The 22,206-nt window shown below is 53.8% G+C and overlaps 11 protein-coding genes across 11 annotated transcripts; 5 read left to right on the forward strand and 6 right to left on the reverse strand.

The window, feature by feature from the left end:
• Positions 1-162: 162 nt before the first annotated feature.
• N7474_005647 (S53 family peptidase) lies at positions 163-1,956 on the reverse strand (the record flags this gene model as incomplete). Its single annotated transcript, XM_057197062.1, has 1 exon — positions 163-1,956. One exon carries the CDS (start codon positions 1,954-1,956, stop codon positions 163-165), a length of 1,794 nt encoding a protein of 597 aa, XP_057054458.1.
• A 958-nt stretch (positions 1,957-2,914) lies between these two features.
• Positions 2,915-5,152, reverse strand: N7474_005648 (uncharacterized protein; the record flags this gene model as incomplete). The annotated part of the gene is made up of 1 exon (XM_057197063.1): positions 2,915-5,152. The coding sequence occupies one exon, from the start codon at positions 5,150-5,152 to the stop codon at positions 2,915-2,917; it is 2,238 nt and encodes a 745-aa protein (XP_057054459.1).
• A 298-nt stretch (positions 5,153-5,450) lies between these two features.
• On the forward strand, positions 5,451-6,745 carry usgS (transmembrane protein UsgS; the record flags this gene model as incomplete). The annotated part of the gene is made up of 5 exons (XM_057197064.1): positions 5,451-5,508; positions 5,564-5,670; positions 5,724-5,896; positions 5,948-6,335; positions 6,386-6,745. The coding sequence occupies 5 exons, from the start codon at positions 5,451-5,453 to the stop codon at positions 6,743-6,745; spliced, it is 1,086 nt and encodes a 361-aa protein (XP_057054460.1).
• A 347-nt stretch (positions 6,746-7,092) lies between these two features.
• N7474_005650 (acetamidase/formamidase family protein) lies at positions 7,093-8,544 on the forward strand (the record flags this gene model as incomplete). The annotated part of the gene is made up of 5 exons (XM_057197065.1): positions 7,093-7,167; positions 7,218-7,236; positions 7,293-7,581; positions 7,636-7,912; positions 7,966-8,544. The coding sequence occupies 5 exons, from the start codon at positions 7,093-7,095 to the stop codon at positions 8,542-8,544; spliced, it is 1,239 nt and encodes a 412-aa protein (XP_057054461.1).
• A 96-nt stretch (positions 8,545-8,640) lies between these two features.
• On the reverse strand, positions 8,641-10,023 carry N7474_005651 (NAD(P)/FAD-dependent oxidoreductase; the record flags this gene model as incomplete). Its single annotated transcript, XM_057197066.1, has 2 exons — positions 8,641-9,791; positions 9,840-10,023. The coding sequence occupies 2 exons, from the start codon at positions 10,021-10,023 to the stop codon at positions 8,641-8,643; spliced, it is 1,335 nt and encodes a 444-aa protein (XP_057054462.1).
• Positions 10,024-10,463: 440 nt separating this feature from the next.
• Positions 10,464-12,426, forward strand: N7474_005652 (putative MFS transporter; the record flags this gene model as incomplete). The annotated part of the gene is made up of 7 exons (XM_057197067.1): positions 10,464-10,521; positions 10,571-10,659; positions 10,714-11,076; positions 11,136-11,291; positions 11,345-11,799; positions 11,849-12,113; positions 12,169-12,426. The coding sequence occupies 7 exons, from the start codon at positions 10,464-10,466 to the stop codon at positions 12,424-12,426; spliced, it is 1,644 nt and encodes a 547-aa protein (XP_057054463.1).
• Positions 12,427-12,590: 164 nt separating this feature from the next.
• On the reverse strand, positions 12,591-13,983 carry N7474_005653 (uncharacterized protein; the record flags this gene model as incomplete). Its single annotated transcript, XM_057197068.1, has 5 exons — positions 12,591-13,531; positions 13,600-13,686; positions 13,746-13,755; positions 13,824-13,891; positions 13,971-13,983. 5 exons carry the CDS (start codon positions 13,981-13,983, stop codon positions 12,591-12,593), a joined length of 1,119 nt encoding a protein of 372 aa, XP_057054464.1.
• Positions 13,984-14,171: 188 nt separating this feature from the next.
• On the reverse strand, positions 14,172-14,992 carry N7474_005654 (D-aminoacyl-tRNA deacylase; the record flags this gene model as incomplete). The annotated part of the gene is made up of 4 exons (XM_057197069.1): positions 14,172-14,312; positions 14,381-14,607; positions 14,659-14,701; positions 14,753-14,992. The coding sequence occupies 4 exons, from the start codon at positions 14,990-14,992 to the stop codon at positions 14,172-14,174; spliced, it is 651 nt and encodes a 216-aa protein (XP_057054465.1).
• A 403-nt stretch (positions 14,993-15,395) lies between these two features.
• On the forward strand, positions 15,396-17,340 carry N7474_005655 (CNOT2/3/5 family protein; the record flags this gene model as incomplete). The annotated part of the gene is made up of 3 exons (XM_057197070.1): positions 15,396-15,650; positions 15,713-17,187; positions 17,280-17,340. The coding sequence occupies 3 exons, from the start codon at positions 15,396-15,398 to the stop codon at positions 17,338-17,340; spliced, it is 1,791 nt and encodes a 596-aa protein (XP_057054466.1).
• Positions 17,341-18,755: 1,415 nt separating this feature from the next.
• Positions 18,756-19,426, forward strand: N7474_005656 (C2H2-type zinc finger protein; the record flags this gene model as incomplete). The annotated part of the gene is made up of 2 exons (XM_057197071.1): positions 18,756-19,123; positions 19,183-19,426. The coding sequence occupies 2 exons, from the start codon at positions 18,756-18,758 to the stop codon at positions 19,424-19,426; spliced, it is 612 nt and encodes a 203-aa protein (XP_057054467.1).
• Positions 19,427-20,308: 882 nt separating this feature from the next.
• On the reverse strand, positions 20,309-22,140 carry N7474_005657 (multicopper oxidase; the record flags this gene model as incomplete). Its single annotated transcript, XM_057197072.1, has 2 exons — positions 20,309-21,162; positions 21,240-22,140. 2 exons carry the CDS (start codon positions 22,138-22,140, stop codon positions 20,309-20,311), a joined length of 1,755 nt encoding a protein of 584 aa, XP_057054468.1.
• Positions 22,141-22,206: the final 66 nt, after the last annotated feature.

The following is a 22,206-nucleotide window of genomic DNA, read 5'->3' on the forward strand; positions in this document are numbered from 1 at the left end:
TGCCGGGTGCGGACGGGCTGGTGGTAGAGACTTGAAACGAGAACCCAAGAATTGCCAGACCTTATTATTATTATCTGGTATATTTGTCATCTCGTATGTGAACGACAGTATATGCACAACCACCGATACAACTCATGTACATGCCCCCCCACAGCGCCCCGTTTAGAGAGACAGAACAAGTTTCTTCAGCTTCTGGAAGTTGGGAGTACCCAGTCCAGTGACGGGATCCCAGCCTTCAGTAGCGTTCCAGTGAGCGCCAGGAATGACCAGGGATCCGTTAACATGCGCATCGCTCTGAGGATCGATGCCTCCGCAGCCGTAGGAGCCGCCGGCAGTGATGTCGTTCAGGGCCTTGAATCCCTCAGAGTACAGCCAGGGGTTCAGGAATCCCAGAGCGGGCTTGCCAGCACGCAGACGGGCGTCGTTGAGCAGGCCGACAATGCCAGCGAAGGTGGGTGCAGCGGCCGAGGTACCCCCAGAGGGAGACTTCTTGCCAGCGTAGATCACTTCGAAGTCAGGGTACAGACTGTGCGCAGACACGTCCGGGAAGCCACGGCCCTTGAAATTGGCAAAGTTTGAGTAGTACTTCTTGACCTTAGAGTCGAGGTTGGACAGGTAGGTGTGGACAGAGTTCTTCTGGTACCAGGCCTGCTCAAAGTAGTTGGAGAACCCGCCCGAACTGGCATTCCAGGCAACCTCGGGTGCGACGTCGGAGGTACCACCGACAGCAGTGACGTAAGGGCAGGTGGCCGGGAAGATAGGGTTGAACTGGGGGGTGATGCCATCTTGGGCCTGGCAGGCAGAGCCAACACCCTCGTCACCGGAAGAGTGAAGAATAGTGATTCCGCGAAGGGTGTTCAGACCGATCAGATTGCAGACACGCTTCGCGAACTTCTCCGGAACGGTCTGCTCATCGTCACCGTAGGAGTTGGAGATGACCTGGGGCAGCTTGGAGGGATCCTGCGAGAGCAGGTACTCATAGTAGTACACGTACGGCTCATTTTCGTCGTCGGAGAGAGTGGGCTCGTCGGCATCAGGAATAAAAGGAGCGACTCCACCCGTGATAAACTCATGAACGGGCAAGGGGTGCGAGACGGCGACGATTAGTTGCACGTCCAGATTGGCCTCAGTCACGTCATTTATGGGGGCAGTCTGATTGTCAACTCCTCCATTGAGGGTCTGGACAGTGAAGCTCTGGCTGGGGATGTCGAAGAGCTCTTCGTACTGGATCAGATCGGAGATTGAGGCGCTCTGGTTCAAGAAACTACCGAAGCCGATACGGCTGCCAGCAGAGGGCTCCGGAACGTAGTCGCCCACGTTGTACATCTCCTTCAGACACGAAGGGGTGATGGACGTCTCACAAGCCGGCGAGACTTTCGTGGTGGAGGCCTTGAGGTCCGACTTCACACTCGCCATCGTGGCCTTCTTGGTCTTCTGAAGATCCTTGTGGTCATTGCCAAAGAAGACCGTGGGCGTGATCAGATCAATGTCGTTGCTCAGGTCGTCGGGGATGGAGTACTGGGTGGTGCGCAGCTGCACATTGCCATTCTGCTGGTAGTAGCCAAACTCAGTGTCTAGCAGCTTGTTGACGATCTGAAGAGGGGCAGCAAAGCTGAGCAGACCACCCTCCCGCTTGATCTTCTTGACACCAGCATTCTTCAGCCACTGCACGACCTTGGCATCGTCCACGACGGGAAACTCCCGCTCGATGTCGCTGTTGGCCATCCATTCGCCGTACTTGGCATTGCCAGGGGTCGCCAATTGAGCCAGTTTGGAGTCGATCTGGTCGAGATTCTGACGATTCAAGGCAATTGACAGTTTGATGGGCTCATCGGCCTTGGGAGTTCCAACATGCAACCAATTGCTGTGAGTTGCTTGACTCGCTTTCTCCCAGACCGCACCCAGGGCAGGAGCAGCTAGAGAGCAGAGCAGCCCAGTCTTGATTGCGGAAGGCATCTTGATGATAGGAATGCACTATGTACAGAGAGAACTTAGGGCAGAGCGAAAAGAAGGGATCGGCAGCTCTTCTTATCCATTCTTGTTGTTGTTGTAACCCCCTCTTTCGACACACTAGGCTCACAGGCCGACGGGACTCCGCATTCCCAGGCCAAAACACACGGACGGGGGGTTACATCTCGAGTGGGCCGTGTTGATTGTGTTGTCGCTAGTTAATCTCCGCCAAGCTTCTGAGGGGATCGTCAGGGGTAACCGGTCTGGAACCCTGAGAATTGAACAATGGCGCTTTGTGTTTTCGACATTGCATTCATCGAACAACACGAAGAAATCCCCTTCCCTTCATACAACTGACATTGGTCTCGTGGGCGGTTTGCCAAATAATTGTCGAGACGGAGTCCGCCGGGGCTTATCACGCTTAAGCACACAGCCCCACGGACGCCATGGACCCGCGGTGTTTAATTACTGTGTCGGACCAATAATGGCCAATGGCTGCTGTCTCCGATTTATCCGTTATCTCAGTTATGTCGTGACGGAGAATTAAATCATTTAACAAAATGCAGAACACAACAACACTAGGGCTCAGGGCCAGGTGGCTCGGCAAGTACGCCAAGCATCGATTGCCGCGTACATCGGGACCCCGACATATCATGTGCAGCTTCCACTGGCAGACCATGTATACTTCTTCCTTCCATTCCTATGATAATATATGCAACGCTAGAATACAAATCATCCAAAACGTACAGACCGGGCTAGATATGTCCACTCAATTAGCCATGCAAACAGGGTACCCAATATTCATAACAAAACACAAAAACAGAGGGGATATCTTAATGTAGCTTCATGCTGACAGAGATATTGAAAGGGCGGGCATTGACGAATTAAAGAATATATCGTATAGAAGAATGTGCAACCGACCATCTTATTCGACACTCGCTGCTCACCCAGATTTGGTTCCGGATTAGTCCAGGTCCCATGGATCCAGGTTGCTGGAAAGGTCTGCGTCTTCATATTCAGAAGGCGTTTCAGGCTCCAAGGGAAAACTGAAATCATCCTCATTGACATAGCTTGGACCAGGTGGCTGGCCAGCCTTAGAAGTGGAGTCAACAGCCGGGTTGGCAACAATGCGTGCGGCAACGTGCAGCAAGATAACAAACAGATACATCGGTGGTATTAAGACCATAGTCAGTGCCTTGGTAAGGATCGATGTAGCATCCCGACTAGGGGGCGGGCGGTAGATAGTAGAGGGAGGAGGCATAGGCGAAAGGTCTCGCTCCCTTGTAGCCCGTGCACGGCGGCGGAATTCGGTGCTCATGTGGTTGAAATCTGTGTGCGGCGCTGTGGACGCCATAGCAGATTGAGCGGACAACCTGGTGCTCGAGGAGACGGGCAAGTCTAGAGTAGGCCTTGACCGGTCCTCCTTCACGATGCGTTGCACCCTCATTGGCTGCGTTGCGAGTATGTCTTCACTCTTGGAGAGTTCAAGCTTTTCAGATTGAGATTCCCGTACTATTGTGGGAGGCACTTGATCCTGAGAAGTGGCCCGCGAGATGGCATGATCATGGCACTTGACGATCTTTTCGGTCAGGCCATAACATTCCAACGGGCTGGGATGGGTCGAATTGGAATCGGTTGGTGAAAGCAGATCCGCGGAGTGAAATGACGCAGGGCTGGATGAAAGTGAAGCATCGGATTCCGGCGCCACTTCGGCACCGGCTAAGCCCTCGGCTTCGGGCAATTCTTCAGCCTTCGGGAGCACTTCACCCTCCGGAAATGCTTCAGACTGTGCTTCTGTTGCAGACAACGATTCAATTTCGGTCAATTCTTTGGTCTCTTCGGCTTCAGGTAATGTTTCAACGACAGGCGAAGCCTCATCTTCAATTTCCGGCAGTGCTTCGGCTTTATTGGCCTCGGGGAGGGCTTCGAACTTTTCAGCTTTCGGCAGTGTCTTGATGGCAGGTGATTCCTGTTCTTCAGGTTGTGCTCCAGATTGAATTGGTGCTTCAAGGGAATCTTTAACCTCTTTAGCTTCCGGCAGCGCTTCGGCATCTTCAGATTGAGGCAATGCTCCGGAATCAGAAGACGGCCTGTCCTCGAGAAGTGCTTCAGCCTCAGCATTTTGAGTCTCGGCAACCGTTTCAGCTTTATCAGGTGACCTCTCGGCATTAGACGAGGTCTCTGCATCACCTGATGCTTCAGTTTCAAATAGTGCTTCAAGCTCAGGTTGTGCATCCGCTTCGTCGGCTGCTGGCAATCCTTCAGCGTCGCGTCGCTTATCATTATCGGAATCTTCTTCATGCACTGATGTAGCTTCAAACTTTGCCAGCAAGCTGGTGAAAGTTTGCGGGGTCTCAGTCACCGAGCGCCGAGGAGCGGGAGCTATAGGCGGATCCATGGAGTCGGTGGACGGAGACGACTCATCGCCATCGGGTATTGTTTCCAAAGCCGTACTGTTGGCTTTGTTGGAAGTAGGCCCACTGTCATCAGTGGCATTACCGTCAGTGTCATCCCCTGTACTCGTGGAATCCATCCAATCCGACTTAGTAGGCGATAGAGTATCTGGCGTGCCCAGAGAATCCGCAGGCGCACTCTCCCTCCGAGTCTTCGGGCGCCATGCTTTTTTGCGCCGAGGCGCCATGGCTTCCTCTGGTATTTCGACGGTGAATGCGCGCTTGAAGGGACATGGTGTAACCTCGTATCGCAAGACTGTGGGCAACGCAGTTTTCAAGTCTCCCACCGCGCGGTGGTCCTCTTCCGTTTCATGCGGCAGCTCGATGCGATAGTAGGTGAGGGGGCGAATGCGCAAGACAAACTTCGACACCCCATCCACGCACCAGCATTGCGAGTTCTTCAGGATCGCGTGGACCACATTTCCGCATTTCAGGAAGACCGTCAGCCCATGCACCTTCTCGAGTCGCAGGGGCGCCGTCGCAACGGTTCGTTCGGTGGCTGAGCGCCAGGGCAGAGTTTCGATTGTATCAACGGGATAGTCGAAGTCAGATGGCGCAGAACTCGAGGGGCTGGGGTGGACGGCGCGAGGCGCAAACTGGACGATTTTCGCCTTTGGGTGGTAGAAGATCACATTCTCGGAGAGCGCTGGCGCATCGCGTGGCGTTTGGGAATTTAATTTGGCTGGGAGAGTGAACGAGCGACGGAGGGACTGTATCTGACCCGGGGACTCGCTCGGAGGCCCGGGCATTGTTTATGCGACACCGTAAACAAAGACGGAGGAGATGGAAGCGGGCGCATCGATGGGAGTATCACTGGCAATGCATGCTGGATAGAGGGCAGTTGCAGGCAAAGAACATCAGAAGCGCAGAGCGGAGATCCAACGAGGGAAAAGCGCAATCAGCTTCAAGTTCATCAGCCGCGCATCTTGGGGGTGGGGGCATGGGTTCGCAGCCTCAGGCATGTAATTGCGCACGTGACATGACGACAGAAGGGATCCGATCCATGGATGCCTGATTATTATTCGCGTCGTCAACAACAGCAACACCATGTCCAATTTCGAGCCCAATGCCGTCATCCGCGGCTTCCAGCTGACCGTAGTAGGGAGTATGCGTTGACGGTCCTTCTACTGCTGTTCTTGATGACTGACTGGATCGAACAGCCCTTCGTGCCTTGTATAATCCCGAGCTGTTCAAATATGAGCACTTCCGGCAAGCCGCGCTGGCCGTCTTGGTGGGGATTGTCATCCAGATCATCATTCAGATTCCGGTATGTCTATTTTCTCTTCTTGTGGGACATGCATTTCTAACTGTATATTCCAGATCGTCGCCGTCAAATTCGCCATTTATTTAATGTCATGGATCATCAACCTGGATCAGGCGACCTGGGACGACAAGCTTCTCAATGGCATGGATTTCATGTCCAAGTCTGTTCTGCAGGTCCCATTTCTGCTGATGACACTAATGCGATATGTTACCCCAACGCTGGACGAGATGTAAGTCGTACGTAGCAGCATTGGCCGTTTTCGCACTGATCCCCCGCGTAGCTTCATGCAATCCATCCAATGGGTGGACTCGACCTATATCCAAAAACACAAGTCCGAAGACCCCAACACCCTGCGTGCCATGTACTATCCGCATTTGATCCAGTACTCGACCAAAGGAAAGTCTGGTCGCCCCATCCCAGAGGCGATCATGGCCTTTGTGCACAGATACGCCAAGAAGATCGGTCTGATTCTCGGTGTCTACCTTCTCTCTCTGCTTCCCATCGTTGGTCGGTTCGTTATGCCAGCCGCAAGTTTCTACACGTTCCGGGACCATGTCGGCACTGTTCCTGCAGCAGCCATCTTTGGCGCGGGCTTGGTCTTGCCCAAGCGGTTTATTGTCATGTTCCTCCACAGTTACTTTGCATCCAGAAGCCTGATGCGCGAGCTAGTAAGTCTTCGAACCCGACTTCTTCCGGGATATCCTCTCACAATCCACAGTTGGAGCCCTATTTCTGCCGCATCAAATTCACCTCTGAGCAAAAGCGCCGGTGGTTCCGCGATCGAGAAGGTGTCTTGTTTGGTTTTGCATTTGCCTTTACCGTCGTTATGAGGACCCCGTTTATCGGTGTACTCATGTACGGCGTTGCACAGGCGTCGACGGCCTATCTGATCACCAAGATCACCGACCCACCACCGGTCCCGGCCGAGAGTGAGGGTTTCGCGGAGAGCCAAGTGACCTGGAAGAATAAGCACGATTTTCTGCGCCTGTCACTCGATAACCTTGACCGACTCAATGTCGCGATGGACGATGACAGCGAGAGCAGTTCGCAAAGCCACTCTGGGAAGAAGCTTACGTAGACACTTGCATGGTGCTGGATTTGATTCTAGACGGGCCAGGGGTTGATTTTCTGCATTCAGGGCGTTAGGTTGCATAAGGAAGGTGAAAATGTCCATTGGTTGCTGATAGTACTTTGTTATCGGCCTGTCCGACGATAGGCGAGATAAAGCGGGGATAAGCCGTTTCTCCAACGGCGGGAGATTCGGTGTCGTAAGAGTTACCCATGCGTCCAACCATACCCTATTCTCCGCCTGCGGGGTATGTTATCGTCAGGGAAGGGCGACTGGACTTATATCTGGAAGAGACCCTCGCATGAGTGGGCAGATAACCAGACATAATCTACTACTACCCAAAAGACACAGCAACTATGGGCATCAAAGGAATCCGCACTGCGCTCAAGGTCGACTTGGATAAGCCAGCAAGTCAGCAGCCTGGCCTGCATGTAAGTGCTATCCAACCAAAGCCCTTTCCCCACATAGCTGATTGTCTTAGAACCGCTGGCACCCAGATAGTATGCCAATCTCCATTCGTGGACCGTAGTGCGTTGCTAACATTGGAACTCCCCAGTCCCTGCTCATGGTAAAATCGCCAACAATGAAGTCGTCAAGATCGAATGCCTCGACTGGACGGGCGGACAGATCAAAAACAACGACTCGGCCGACGACGTGAAGAACGTCGATCTCACCAAGATCCACTATCTCTCCGGACCGTTCCACATCGAAACCGCGGAACCGGGCGACATCTTGCTCGTAGAGATTCAGGACGTGCAGCCCTTCCAGGACCAGCCCTGGGGATTTACTGGTATATTTCATCGCCAGAATGGAGGCGGTTTCTTGGATGAGATATATCCCGAAGCGTCTGTCTATTTACTTCTGTAAAAAGAGATTCCCGCTGACAATGGTACCCACAGAGCAAAGGCAATTTGGGACTTTGAGGGCATCTTTTGCTCCTCCCGTCATATCCCGCACGTTCGATTCGCGGGTCTCATTCACCCCGGCATCTTGGGGTGTGCACCCTCGACAGAAGTGCTCGCTGAGTGGAACAAGCGTGAAGGCGAACTGATCGCAGCCAACACCGTGGCTGATCGAATCGTCGCACAGCCTCCGCAGCCTCTGAATGCACACGCAGGTAGTGCGGATGAGGCTACCAAGAGTAAAGTCGCCAGAGAAGGAGCTCGCACGATCCCTGTATGCTTCCAGACACTAGCTGTACAATAAGCCAAACCTGACAACTCCCCTAGGGCCGCCCTGAACACGGCGGAAACTGCGACATCAAGAACCTCTCCCGTGGCTCCAAAGTGTATCTTCCCGTGCATGTCCCAGGCGCCAAGTTCTCCGTCGGAGACCTCCACTTCTCGCAAGGTGACGGCGAGATCTCCTTCTGTGGCGCAATCGAGATGGCCGGCGTGATCACGCTCAAGTTCAGCGTGATCAAGAACGGAATGGCCAAGCTGGACATGAAGTCTCCGATCTTCCACGCAGGCCCCGTGGAGCCGCAGTTCGGGCCCGGACGCTACCTTACCTTTGAAGGGTTCTCTGTCGACGAGAAGGGCAAACAGCATTATCTCGATGCCTCGGTGGCGTATCGCCAGACCTGTCTACGGGTCATTGAATATCTGAGACGCTATGGATATAGCGATTATCAGATTTATTTGCTGCTTAGCTGTGCACCCGTGCAGGGACATATTGCTGGCATTGTTGATATTCCGAATGCGTGCACTACCCTTGGTGTGCCGATGGATATCTTTGATTTTGATATTCGGCCTGAGGCCGATGCTGTGAAGATGGACATGGGAACCTGTGCTTTTGCTAGTCAGTAGGGTAGTCTCCAGACGTCAATGAGAGGCAGTATACAAATTGAAGAATTATTTGGAAGAGAGGACGTTTCTATATTTCTTGGTTCTGAAGTACATATTCTATAATCGGCTCTCAGTTTCTTCAATCTGCGTCCACTGATCCGGCTTCACATCCTGAAAGTCCATCAGCTTATCCGGTCCTCCGTAGCGGTTCTGCGTAGACCTCCAGTCACGGTCAACGGAAGTTTCAGGCCTCCATCGAACCACATCCTTCAACTCTTTTTGCAGCCTTCCTTCCAGAGCATCCACAATAAACCCTCCAATTGTGGGCATCTGCATAGCACCATTCCCAGAACCCCCCACGGCTACAAGAAGCGATGAATGCTCAGGGTGTCGATCAATCAGAAACGCCCGATCAGGCGTATCGGCATCCCAGCAGATCCGAGCAAAAGAAAACGGTCGATCGGCGAGGTGTGGCATCGTGTCTCGCAGAAAATCCCTCGCGCGAGCCTCGGCTTCCAGTGGGATCTGGTGCTTTGCGAAGGGGACGCTTCTTGATTCGCCTGCGGGGTTGTTGGCGTCTGCGACGAAGTTGCAGTATCCCGGGTGTTCGTCGCAGATCTTGAGCTCGTGGTTGTCTTCATCGGGTTCCATGAAGAATCCCTTGGCTATATTAAACAGCACGGGCAGATTCCGGAACTTCTTTGCCTCCTCGGGGGTCATGCGGATATGGCTCAATGTCCAAGCTGTCGGACGGAGCTGCTTCTTGAAGTCCAGTAAACGGTCGCTACCAGCACCTGCAGCCAATATAACTCGGTCTGCATGGTGGACTTGGCCATCTGCAGTCCGGGCTCCGATGACATCCCCGTCCCTGTAGACCAGGGCCTCAACGTTACCCGCCGGCGATCCAGTCACAAACTTGACCCCGAGCCGAGACGCCTCAATGTACGCAGACAACATGGCCTTGCGTGCATGGATCCATCCAGCGCCTGAGCGGCTGAGCCACCCCTTCCAGCCGGGAAAATCTCCCGTCAAGACACCGGGGGGCATAGTCTTGCGAAAGTCCTCTGCCGTCTCGAGGCTTACAAAGTCACCTTCGCACTGATCGACCTCTTCCGTCTTGATATGCGCAATAAGGGCCTGTGTATGCCCAGATACAATAAATCCGGTCTCGTGGAAATAGGGCTGGAACACTGGGTCGGTCTTCCAGCCGTTCAAAGCCGCGCGGGAACAGGTCGCGAATGCAACGCTCCGGGCATCGGGGTTTACAGCTATACAGAAATCAGCAAACCGCTACACAAATCAGATTGCCCGCCTACCCTTTAGCTCCTTGTGCTCCATGATCTTGTTGATATCGTTCCCCGCCGCAATGGGCGAGGGCACCGGGTGCGGATCCAGCACCAGGACATTTGTGTATCCGCGTCGCGCGAGATGTAGAGCTGTCGAGCAGCCCCAGGTGCCTGCACCGATGACCAAAATGGAAGACGAGTGCGTGACTGTCATTGCGAATGGTGAAAGAGCATCGTCTGTCAAATTTAGACGATGGCTAATTGTATGTGAAGCCCCTCGGAGTCTCCACAACTTATCTGCCATCGTTCGCTTGGACCTTCCCGCCGCACAAACCTGGGGTAGATTGACAGTCATCTCCGCATTGCCGAGCGGCCTCGCCAGTCTATCGCACTTCATTCAGAAGCTGGGCCAATTGCGCCTCGTCAAATAAAGCCATCGTCGCTTGGAGCTTCCACACCTTTGCGATCGCCCTTTATCTCCACGGTACGTCGCAGGCGCGAGAGTCGGCTTGTACCGCCAAGGCGACGGCCGATCACCTCGGTGCCATGGCTGGTCGTATTTAGGCAATTGAGGAGATGGTGAGGGGAGATACATATAAGGATCTCGGATTTCTCGTCTTTGTGTTCAACGGTTTACACTGTGTCCAAGCCAACATGGCGCGCTCTGATGATATCCTCACCGATGTTCCTGGCACGGTATATCTCGTGGACGGTAGGTATTTCTAACTAAATTGGAAACATTATACTCATGATGTTATTAGAGTCACGAACCTTACGAGATGCTGCCCATGCCGGCGAGCAGGATATTCTGCTCATCCCACAGCCATCCAACTCCCTGGCTGACCCTCTGGTAAGATCACTCGAGAATTGATCAGCGAGTCGTAATTCTAATAGTTCAGTATAGAACTGGTCCCGTTTGAAGAAATATTGGTCTCTATTCCTCATATCCGCGTATGCCTGTGTGTACTCCTTCGGCGAGAACAACTGGGGCGCCAGCTGGACGGTCATTTCCGACGACACAGGCGTCAGTCTAACCAACATGAACGGCGGTTCTGCGCTGAACTATCTTCTCCTGGGATTCTTTAACATTATTTGGATTCCTTCCGCCATGAAATTTGGCCGGAAGATCGTCTATATTCTCAGTTTGATATTGCTTATGGCTGGTAGTATCTGGGGTGGTTTTTACCATGGCACAGCCCAGTACTACATTATGTTAGCCGTGCAGGGTGTTGGGACTGCGGCTTACCAGGCGTTGATTCAGCTCACGGTGAGTAACTTACATAACCTGACTTTTGGTAGGTGTGCAACAAACTGACCGACTGAAAGATCTTTGATATGTTCTTTACGCATGAGCGAGGCCGAATGGTTGCAATCTACATCTTCTTCCAGCAACTTGGCTCGATCCTTGGCCTGATCCTGGGTGGCTATATCTCAGACGGAATTGGTTGGCGATGGAGCTCACTCATCGAGGCTATTGCATGCGTATGCACCCTATCCATCTCGGGGCTGACAGGATTCCCATCTAACAGTCGCAGGGGGTAATGATCATACTCTTCATCTTCACTTTCGACGACACAATGTTCCCGCGCTACCGCTTCACAGACCCTATGCTCACCAGACTCTCCCGCTCGTCTGACGCCGACGAAGAAATAAAACCACAAGGAGAAGCCAAGGAAGACCCGATGGTAAGAAGCAACAGCAACAGCATCGGCGGCGAAGACATGCCGCCACGAACATACCGGCAGCAGATTGCAATGGTGCATTACTTCGCCGATGATCAGACAACCTGGTTCCAGTACTTCCGCCGCCCGTTCTACCTGTTCGCATTTCCGAATATCGTCCTCGCAGGCATTCAGTTTGCCTTTGGGTGCACGGCGGGGATTGTTTCGTTCAATACCATCTCCGAGATCATGACTGAGAAGCCGTATAATTGGAGCGCCGGTTCGACGGGGTTGATCTTCCTAGCTGCCTTGGTTGGGAATTTCCTTGGGTGCGTGAGCTTGTTATTTCTTGAGTCGGCTCTGTTTCTCTTCTAACAGCAGTAGAATGGGCGTTGGCTCCCTGTCCGATTGGGTCGTCCTGGTCCTCGCTCGTCGGAATAAAGGATATAAAGAGCCGGAGATGCGCCTCTGGGTCTATATCTTCCCGTTCATCTTCGGTGCCGTTGGCTACTTTACCTACGGCTGGGCTGCTACATACGGAGACCACTGGATGGCCATTGCCGTGGCGCTGTGCTGTATGATTGCGCAACAGGTGTCTATCACGAGTCTGGCAACTGCATATGCAATGGAATGCTTTGACGGGGTATGTGATGACCTGTTCTTTTATCTGATTTATCGACTAACCTCAGCAAAAATAGATCTCTGGCGAGCTGGTTGTCGTGCTGGCAATTTGCTCCTCGCTTATCAACTTTGCCATCTCCTTCTCCGTACAGCCTTTCATCGACAGCACCAACTACGGGTGGACGTTCACCTGCTTCGGGCTGCTAGTGGTCCTCTCCGTGCTAGCGGGGATTCCCATGATCATCTGGGGCAAAGATTGGCGACGGAAATGCAAGGCGCGGTATGAGCAATTCCTGGCCGAGACGGGTCGGAACGGCCGTCCATCGGCTATGTGATGGTACCTAAGAAAATATGAAATATAATGGGTTGGATATTTGTGGGACATAATTTATATTCCTAAAACAGTAGAAATGGTGGTTGGGGACAAGGGCCTCAATAATGCTGTATCATACATCATGCATCGTGCAACAGAGCTCGTCATGATTCGTGATAGGATGATCTAAGAGAAGAACTTCCTAGCTGCCGCCTTATCCTTCGCCTCGCGGTCCTTGACGGCCTTCTTGACCTTGGTGATCTCATTGGAAATACCCGCATCACCGGGAGCCAGCTTCGCGGCCTCTTGCAGATCCTTGAGCGCCTCGTCCTCCTCCTTCAGGCCCTCGTGGGCGAGAGCACGGCGGTAGTAGGCCTTGGCCTTGTCGGCATCCTTGGCATTGGCTGCCTCTGCAACCTGAAGCGCGAAGCTGGCCCATCTCTGAGCGTTTTGGAATTGTCCAAGCTTATTGGCCAGCAGCGACGAGTTGGAGTGCAGCGTGAATCGGAGGGCCTTCATCTCTCCGCCGAGTTCCTTGGGGTCGCCCTCACCAGGCTCCGGGAATTCGTTCAGGTAGCGCAGACCCTTCTGGTACTTCTCCAGGCCGAGGTGCAGGTCACCCTTCTTGAAAGCCGTGTTGCCGAAGGTCTTGAGCTCCGACGCAAACTTGAAGACCAGAGGCGCCGTCAGCTCCTCGCCCTGGTGATCCTCGGGGAAGTCCTCGTAAGGATCGCCGGTGGCATCCTGCACGCGCGCGGTGGCATTTTCATAGTCCTTGTCCTTGAGCTCGCCGCAGTCCACGATCGTCACATCGACCGTGGGCTTGTCGGCCTGGGTGCTCATGTTCTCGATCTTGCGGATCACGCTCTTGCCGTTGATCACCTCGCCGAAGACAACGTGTTTGCCGTCCAGATGCGGGGTGGGGACCGTGGTCACGAAGAACTGGCTGCCGTTGGTGCCGGGGCCCGAGTTGGCCATGGACAGCAGGAAGGGCTTGTCATGCTTGAGATCGAAGTTCTCGTCGGGGAACTTCTCACCATAGATCGACTCCCCGCCCGTGCCGTTGAATGCCGTGAAGTCTCCGCCCTGGATCATGAACTGCTTGATCACTCGGTGGAAGATCGAGCCTGTGTGTGGCGCGTCAGCTCGACAATGGACGGTTGCCTGCAGTCGGTCGGGTCTCTTCCGCACATACCTTTGTAGGTCAATGGCTTGCCCTGGGTGCCCATGCCCTTTTCACCTGTGCACAGCGCCCGGAAGTTGTCCGCGGTTTTGGGAACGACTGATTTGCCTGTGTTAGCTGCATCCGTCCGATTTTCGACCTCGGATGAGAGGGCATACCATCGTCGTACTGCGCAGGCGGGAAAATGCATTAGCTTCCCGAATTCACACTGATTGTGACTGGTATCCCGGACTTACCAGCTCAAATGCGACGCGACTGGGATTGGCCTCGCCAATCTTAATGTCAAAGTAGACGCGGGAACGGTCTGGTTGCAAGAATGTCGGTTAGCATTAAGCCTAATCCTGCGGGTAGATCGGTGGACCCTGCGAAGAGAATGGACATACGAGACTGCGCCATGGTGGAGAGTGTGCGAAGGAAGTATTGGAAAAGAAAGGGAGAGGGAGGAAAGGTGAGTAGTGAGGCTGAGTGGGGGAAGAAACAGAAAGTGGAGGGGGAAAGTGCTGGGCGGCTCTTCAGGAACATTCCATAATCATCCATCTATCTATGAAGGACTGGGTATATATCCACGAACTACATACATTTATTTACTCCAATAACCCAGCCGGCAGCTTGAACTCATAGGTCTGCCGTTGTGTCTCTCCTTCCCCTTCTTCTGCTTTGCCGTTTTCCTTCTGATCCTCCTTTTTTTCCTTCTTGGGGAGCTTCGTATCGATCTCGATGGTAACCTGTCACGTAGTCAGCCAAATGGCCCGGTCGCGGCGCAGAACAGAAAGGCAGGAAGGCAAATATATACCGCCGCATCTTCACTGCGGTAGTCGACACCCACCGGCCCGTCGTTCTTGAGCTCGACCTCCATCATCGCCTGGAACACGCCGTTTTTGACTCGGTCAGGGACGTAGGACTTGCGCATGAGTTCGTAGAAGTGGTCGTAGACCTTGCGCGCGGTCTCGGCATTGGCTGCCTCGTGGAAATCAGGCTTATTGCCTTTCTTCATCTTGCCATAGAGGGTGAATTGGGAGACTGTCGATGTTTAGGACGATCAATGTCGCGACGAGGGCTAGCGAGCCTTACCGCAGAGCACTTCGCCCTCAATATCCTGGACGCTCTTCTTCCACTGCGACCCTGGTCAGCAAACGGCCACTATATGCGCATCAATCGGCCTTACTTGTGCGCCATTCTCATCGGGCCAGAACCGGGCCTTGAGCACCTTGTTCACTAGGCCTTCTGCGTCCTTCTCCGTGTCCTCCTTGCCCACCCCAGCCAAAACGAGAAGCCCGCGACCGATCGAGGAGACTAGCTCCTGGTCCACGCTGACTGAAGCAGACTTGACTCTTTGAATGACGACTGGCACCAATGTGAATAAGCGGAGGGTGAGAGGCGAAACGGGAGTGTACGCACCTTTCATGATGCAATCCACCAGAATTGGGCAAGATGGATTGAGATAGCTGCTAGGGACTTCATTCAGGGGAACTGCTGGTAAATCTGTATCCAGCACCAACTAGCGAGTCATGATGGTGTCTAGAGAGTAGATGATGGTCAGAGGCACCTTCATCTTTGGTTGCCGCTGGTCCACCGCCTTTAATCTCACCGCCTTCCACTCACGGCATCCTCGAAGCTTTCCGCTGCGACCTTCTTTCTCTCTGCATCCAGACAACACGCGATCGCTCTCTTCCGCTCACCCCCTTCCTCTCCTCCTCTATTGATGGTACATCTCCGATCAGCTTGATTGAACCCACATCCCCAACCTTGATCGACCACCGACGAATTACACGCCTGTGGACGGCTTGGTCCACACCCTCCGCGGCATCATGGCATCCCGCAAGACACAACAAGAGATCGATAAGACCTTCAAGAAGGTCTCGGAAGGCATTCAGACTTTTGATGGGATTTACGAAAAGATTCGCGCCGCCACAAATCCCACCCAGCGCGATAAGCTCGAGGAGAACCTCAAGCGCGAGATCAAGAAGCTCCAGCGGTTCCGAGATCAGATCAAGTCATGGGCGGCGGGCAATGAAGTCAAGGATAAGGCTCCGCTTCTGGAGCAGCGGAAAGCCATTGAATCGGTAGGTTCTTGCGAGTGCGCGCATGGCCGTGGGGAATGTTGGCGGGCTAACATCCGAGACAGTGCATGGAGCAATTCAAGGCCGTCGAGAAGGAGATGAAGACGAAGGCATACTCGAAAGAAGGTCTATCAGCGGCGTCACGACTCGATCCCAAGGAGAAAGAAAGAGTGGAGGCATCCGACTTCCTGTCATCCATGGTAGACGAACTCCAGCAGAAGATCGAGTTAATGGAGGCCGAGGAGGAGACGCTTCACGCCCAAATGAAGAAAGGCAAGAAGGATACGGGCAAAGCCAACCGGTTGGCGGATCTGAGCCACTATACGGAACGACATAAGTGGCACGTCGACAAGCTCGAGTATCTCAACCGAGCCTTGCAGAATGGCAATCTCGAGGTGAACCAGGTGAACGAGCTCAAAGAAAGCATCAAGTACTATGTTGAGGAAGGCGGCAATATTGATTACTCCGGCGAAGACGAGACACTGTACGATGATCTGAACATTGGTGAAGATACGGAGGTGCAGTTCGGTATGGGTGGTGATGCCGATCGGGTGTCATCGCAAGACGCTCAATCCATTCAGGATGATGAGCCAGAACCAAAACCGAAGCCCAAGACAGAAGCTGCAGCCCCGCGGCGACCGTCGACGCAGATGAAGTCACCGCTTCCTGTCCTCGCTACCCTCCACCCTTCGACCTCATCCAGCGCCAGTTCAGCCATGAAGCCTGCTCCGCTCCCGACGCGTGCACCGGGCGAAACCCTCAAGTATGCCTCCGCGGCCGCCGCGGCGGCAGCAAGTGACAAGAGCGGCGTGGGTATCCTCCCTCTCCCACCTCCACCAGGAGCCAGTCCGGCCTTCTCTGTGGCTCTCCCTGCGTCCAAGGCACCATCTACTGCATCGCCCAGTGTGGCACCAGCGCAACCGGTTGCAAAGCCTGCTACTCCTGCCGTTCCGGACGAGATTGACGGCACTGGACGGTCGAAAACGCCCGCTGGTGCTTCTATCTCGGGCGTCTCATCGCCGGTCGCAGCAGACGGAATTGAACCCAAAGAACCAGCCACCAATGGCAAGTCTGAGGGTGATGAGTCGATATTCCACCTCCCACCGGGTCTCCAAGACCTGGCCCAGTCGTTCGAGACGACCAAAGAGCGTGCCACGAATAACGCTTCGCCTTCTGTTCAGCGTCTGTTGGCAACCTCCCTTACGACATGTCCCGAGCCCGGCGATGCCGAGAAGCCCCGTCACTACAAGCCGGCAAATCCATACAACACCCCTCTCTACTATCCGCAAGAGCCGCTCTCGATATTCGACGACCCCCGACTATACGACACCGGTCGAATCGACACCGACACACTGTTCTATCTCTTCTACTACCGACAGGGGTCCTACCAGCAATACATGGCCGCCAAGGCCCTCAAGAACCAGAGCTGGCGATTCCACAAGCAGTATCAGACCTGGTTCCAGCGTCACGAGGAGCCCAAGAACATCACAGAGGAGTTTGAGCAAGGCACCTATCGATTCTTTGACTACGAGAGCACATGGTACGTTCAGTCAGCCGCCTTCCCGCCGCGTGGCTGGACTCCCCACCGCGAGGCTGGATGATGCAATAACCGGATATTCTAACGAGGCGCAGGATGAATCGGCGCAAGGCTGATTTCAAGTTCGTATACAAGTATCTCGAAGACGAGCTATGAGCTGCTTACGGCAGGCGGTGGTGGTGGTGGTGGCTGAAGCGGTCACGCTTCCCTGCTGACCGGGCCATCATCGAGCACGTGTGGTTTCTTGTGTACGTGTTTTTTTTTTTTTTTTTCTGTTCATCATTACATCAGGGCAGGCACGGGGCAGTCTCCAGGGACACGGAGTTGAATGATTATTCCCGAATTCCCGGTAGTTATTCTGGTTTGAGTACTCCGTAAAAATGACATGTTCATTTGTGGACTGAGCTTAGAAGCACTACGAGTAGAGAAGGGCTGCAGGATCCGGGAAAGAGCGGGGGCACCTGATCATCTGCGTTTTGTATACATGACGTGAGGACACGTTCAGAAGAGCAGAGGCCAGTTCGCCTCACTGTGATAACAGCTCCACGCTAGGGTGCGGGATTTTCTTTCTAGAAGGGCCAGGATTAGAGAAGAGCGAGCCAAGGGGGGCTGGGCGGCGGCAGTCATCAGCACGTATGAAGGGCCAATTATATCACTGCTGTCGATCGTCCCCAGACGCAGGCAAATCACTAGACTATACGGGGTTAGTGGTGTAGCGCTGGTTCGTGAGTGAGAGTGGCCGATCGTGGATCGTGTCAGCGGCCAACAGTAGAAGGGCCGATCCAACAGAGATGAAGGGGGCCTGAGTGGCCAGGTGCTGTGTCCATAGTTGGTATTTCTCCACATTGAGGACAGAGACGAGCGAATCTGAAACGACCAGAATAGCTTTGGCACTCAGTGGCGGCCGTCTACAGCAGGAAGGGGCCAGGGGTATGTCAGAGAGGGGGGGTGGGTTGGTAGAAAATGACGCTAGAAGCCTTCTCGAAGCCCTAATTCGGGTAAGGATGGGCAAGACCAGCGTCGCATGCACAAGGCCACCATAGGTCTGACCGCCGTATTCAACTGGGGCCAAGTTGGAGGAATGGCGCTAGAAGGCTCGTAGAAGGTTCTGAACGTCATAATGGGGGCTGCAGAAATTCGCGCAGTACGAGGGTCTTTGTATACAGTGTAGGATGGGATGGATGTAGCAGATGCTTCAAAAGCGATGGAGGATGTGAGAAGATAGACAGTGCTCAATCCAAATTCCAACCAACAGCCAAATGGATGGTGATGCCCTCAATCCAACAACAAAACAATCCTATCTGGTGGCTGCTCGTGGCCCCCATTCGTCTGCATCTAACCGTGTCCCTCCAGGAAAATCAGCTTCAGAAGGATTCGTACCGGCGTCTCAGATGGCAAGGGCCGGCCGGGATTGAGGAGTTCTCTCATTCTTCTAGAATCCGGCCAGAATCCTTTATTTACACCCCTTGTCCACTCTTCTTGCCCGGCATTATTCTCCATCTTCATACCGTCTCTACTCTACTCTACTCTACTCTACTCTACTCTACTCTACTCTGCTCTACACATACACAATGCAGTCTCCCTATTCTTGCTACTCTTCGCCTGGCGAAGTGGACTTCTACTTCTACCACCCACAATCACAAGCCCCCATCTATGACTCGCCGCTGTACGACCTGGAGCCATCCTCCCCCTTTGGCGTGCCCGAAGTCGAGGTCTTCTCCTTCACCAGCTCGCCCTACTCCTACCCCGCCATGATGGATGTGCCCATGTACGACGCGCCCAGGATGCCCACAAGCGCCCCGACCAGCTGCGGCGGCAGCCACTGCGGCAGCAGCTCGGGAAGCTGGACCCCGGAGCTCATTATGCCTTCCTACCCCATATCGTCGGCGAGCAGCACAGGCTACGACTCGTGCCCGGACTCGCCGCCGCCTGCTTCCAAGTGAGTTTCTCGTTCAGCTATCGCATATGAAGCAATATACTGATATTGTTCCCATTCAGGCCCGCTAAGCCCTTCTCTTGCGATAACTGCGGCAAGACCTTCACCCGCTTCGCGGACCTGAAGCGCCACCAGTCCTCGGTTCACTACCCCGTCTTCCGCAACTGCCCTGTCGAGCACTGCTCACGCAAGGGCAGCAATGGCTTCCCCCGCCAGGACCATCTCGTCGAGCACCTGCGCTCCTATCACCACATGGACGTGCCGAAGCGCCGTGCCTTCAAGCGCTCCGCCAAGGAGATGGCATAATTGCTTCGCGCTCCTCAATCTTCAAACTTGTTCCTTAATGGACCCGTTCCTTGACCGGACCTAGGGATGGTTTGCCATCTCTCTCTTCTTACGATATTACGACCACTTTAATCTTCTATCTCGCGGCTGCTACGGCAGGCATACCCCTTTGGTTGTGTGTTCATTTTTATTATAGATCGCAGTCCTATTTTTGTTTTCCGGGAATCCTGTATAGAAGAAAGACGACGCGGGCCTGTTTTCTTTTCTCGGATGCTTTTACGTTTGACGCTTATAGACATAGACTTGGGGGAATTTTGGGGGTTTCTATAGACTACTACTGCTTACTGGCTGGGATGGGACGAGAGGGACGATTACTACGATGTATATAACTGGGGTGTCGGGATTTACTTGCTTTCTTCGGAGAGTACATACAAAAGAATTGTCTTTTTCTCCGCTGCTATTCCCCCTCTTTTCTTAATTTCGTCTTACTCTTCACGGGCTGGGTTCTAGAACAAAAGCCACCAACAAAAACGTGCACACGGTAGTCAGACTAACTACTGACAGGCGGCATTACCTTGTCAGTTCACCGCGACGATCCTCCACTCACGCGCGCACGGACAACCAACACGATCCTTCAGATGACCGCCGATCCCAAGCCCTGCGTACAAGGCCAAGGATGCAGGCTCGTTGCCGAGCGAGTTAGCAAGGCTTGGCACGGGTTTCTTGTAAGGGACTAACTAACTATTTCGAGATGTAAATAAGTATAGTACACTTTCTGATAGCATCACCGGTCCACAGGATCCACCAGTGCAAACAACATTCTTTGTCCGATCCCAAGGAGCGGGTCCCTCTTCTATACCGAGTTGAGTATAAACAGTATCCTAGACACACTATGTCCTGTACCTACACTCCCGACCCATCCTCCAGAGCCACCCGCCCCTTCCAGTACTGGTCCGACTTTGCACAATTCTCTTCGATCACTTGTTTCACACCATCATCATCGATCAACATCTCCAGAATAGCGGCCTCCTGCTCCACAAACTGTAGCGCAAAACCCTGCTCTAGGTGCCAGCCGATATGACAGTGCATCAGCCATGCACCCGGGTTATCCGTCCGGTAGGCTAGAACCAGATATCCCGACTCCGGCAGGAGAGCTGTATCGCGCTTAGGGAGTGATCCTGCCGGCCTGGCCAGGCCATGATATTCTGGTGGTTGATAAGTCCCACTTCCTTGTGCGATAATGAGAAAGTCATGGGCATGGAGACGGATTGGGTGTGGCACGTCCAGGTTAGTTTCGATGGCTACAACGACCCATGTTTCTGGGTTAGGGAGAGATATCACAGTCGAGGTGTTGGCGAGAACCTGTGATGTGGTTTGAATCTGACGGAGGGTTGGGTAAGACCAGTTCAGGTGCATGGATGTCCCGTTAATGTACCAGCGATAGAAGGCGTTCGCGGTTTTAGCGGCTGTGACGACCAGGGATTCGTTGTAGAAGAACTCTGCGGCGGAGATATCTAGGTCCTTGGAGACGATGGGGGCAAGCAGCGACGCATCCTCGTCTTGGCCGCTATCCTCGAATGCGTGGGCAGTCGTCTTCGGAAGACTATTGTCAGACGCACCGTCATCGTAGTAGATAATGCCCCGGATATTGTCTGCATTGAGATTCATGGAACAGGCACTTTGCGGCACAGCACGCAGCCAGAACCTGTCGGCGACGACGGCTTGGTCGGCTTGCACGATGACATCGTAGCGCTGTCCTGTTTATATTGCTCGAGGCCGGCTTCGGTCAGGACGGTGTGACTGGGTATTTTTGGTCTCGTGGATGGTGGCCTACCGATTGCGATGTTTAGCACCGTGGTCCTGTATGGCTTGATGGGGACGAGGTCTGCGGCTATCACGGTCATTGTGTGGTGGTCGATGCTGAACTTGAAGTGCGTGTCGCATGCTGCGTTGCCCAGGCGCAGTCGGTATGATTTACCCGTTGTGAAGGTGGTGTTGAATCGATGGCCGGTCTGATCTGGCCTGTTGTCTGCGCCGAAGACGTTCATGCCATTAATCAGGGCGTTGTCAACGGTCAGTGATCCGCTCAGTTGGGCCGAATCCCATAACTCGTCAACGGTGTTGATGTCCCAGTCACTAAACAGAATAACCCCCTTGTCCTCATCGTAGTTGGCACTGGCGGGTCCGTGGATGATAATCCCACCAAAGACCCCTTCCCACGTTTGCAGCCCAATAAGAGAATGATACCACGTAGTTCCATACTGCATCGCCCTCCATGGGTACGTCATGCTACTCCCGGAGGGAATAGGGCATTGCGTGACAGAAACCACCCCGTCCATGGGGTTTGTGCGATACTGCCGCAATCCATGAAAGTGCATGCTAGTCCCATTCTCCACGGAATCCGGAAGCAGATTGCGCAGGTGGACGACCACCGTGTCGCCCCAGTCGGCTTCAATGGTCGGGCCCGGGATCGAGCCGTTGATGGCTATTCCCCAGCGTGGGCGCCCATCTGGCGCGACGAGGAGCTGATCTACGTCAAACCAGAACTCACGCGTTACGCCTGTGTCGAGAGCTATAGCCGTGTAGTCTGTGCGGATGTCGTAGTCGCACCATTGCTGACGGGCTGTAGGGCTATTGCCCTGGCAGGGACTGGGGGATCTCTTAGCTGATGCACCAGCTGTGTTTGCAGCTGCTCCAGCGAAGCAGCTCAATAGAGTCAATAATGACACTTTCATGATAGCAACAGAGATGAATGTAACCAGCGTAGACACGCAAGTTCAACAGCAGAGTCTTTATAGGAT

This window comes from Penicillium riverlandense (genome assembly GCF_028828495.1).
Source record: "Penicillium riverlandense strain IBT 135883 chromosome Unknown utg000003l_segment0_segment0, whole genome shotgun sequence".
Lineage (NCBI taxonomy): Eukaryota > Fungi > Ascomycota > Eurotiomycetes > Eurotiales > Aspergillaceae > Penicillium > Penicillium riverlandense.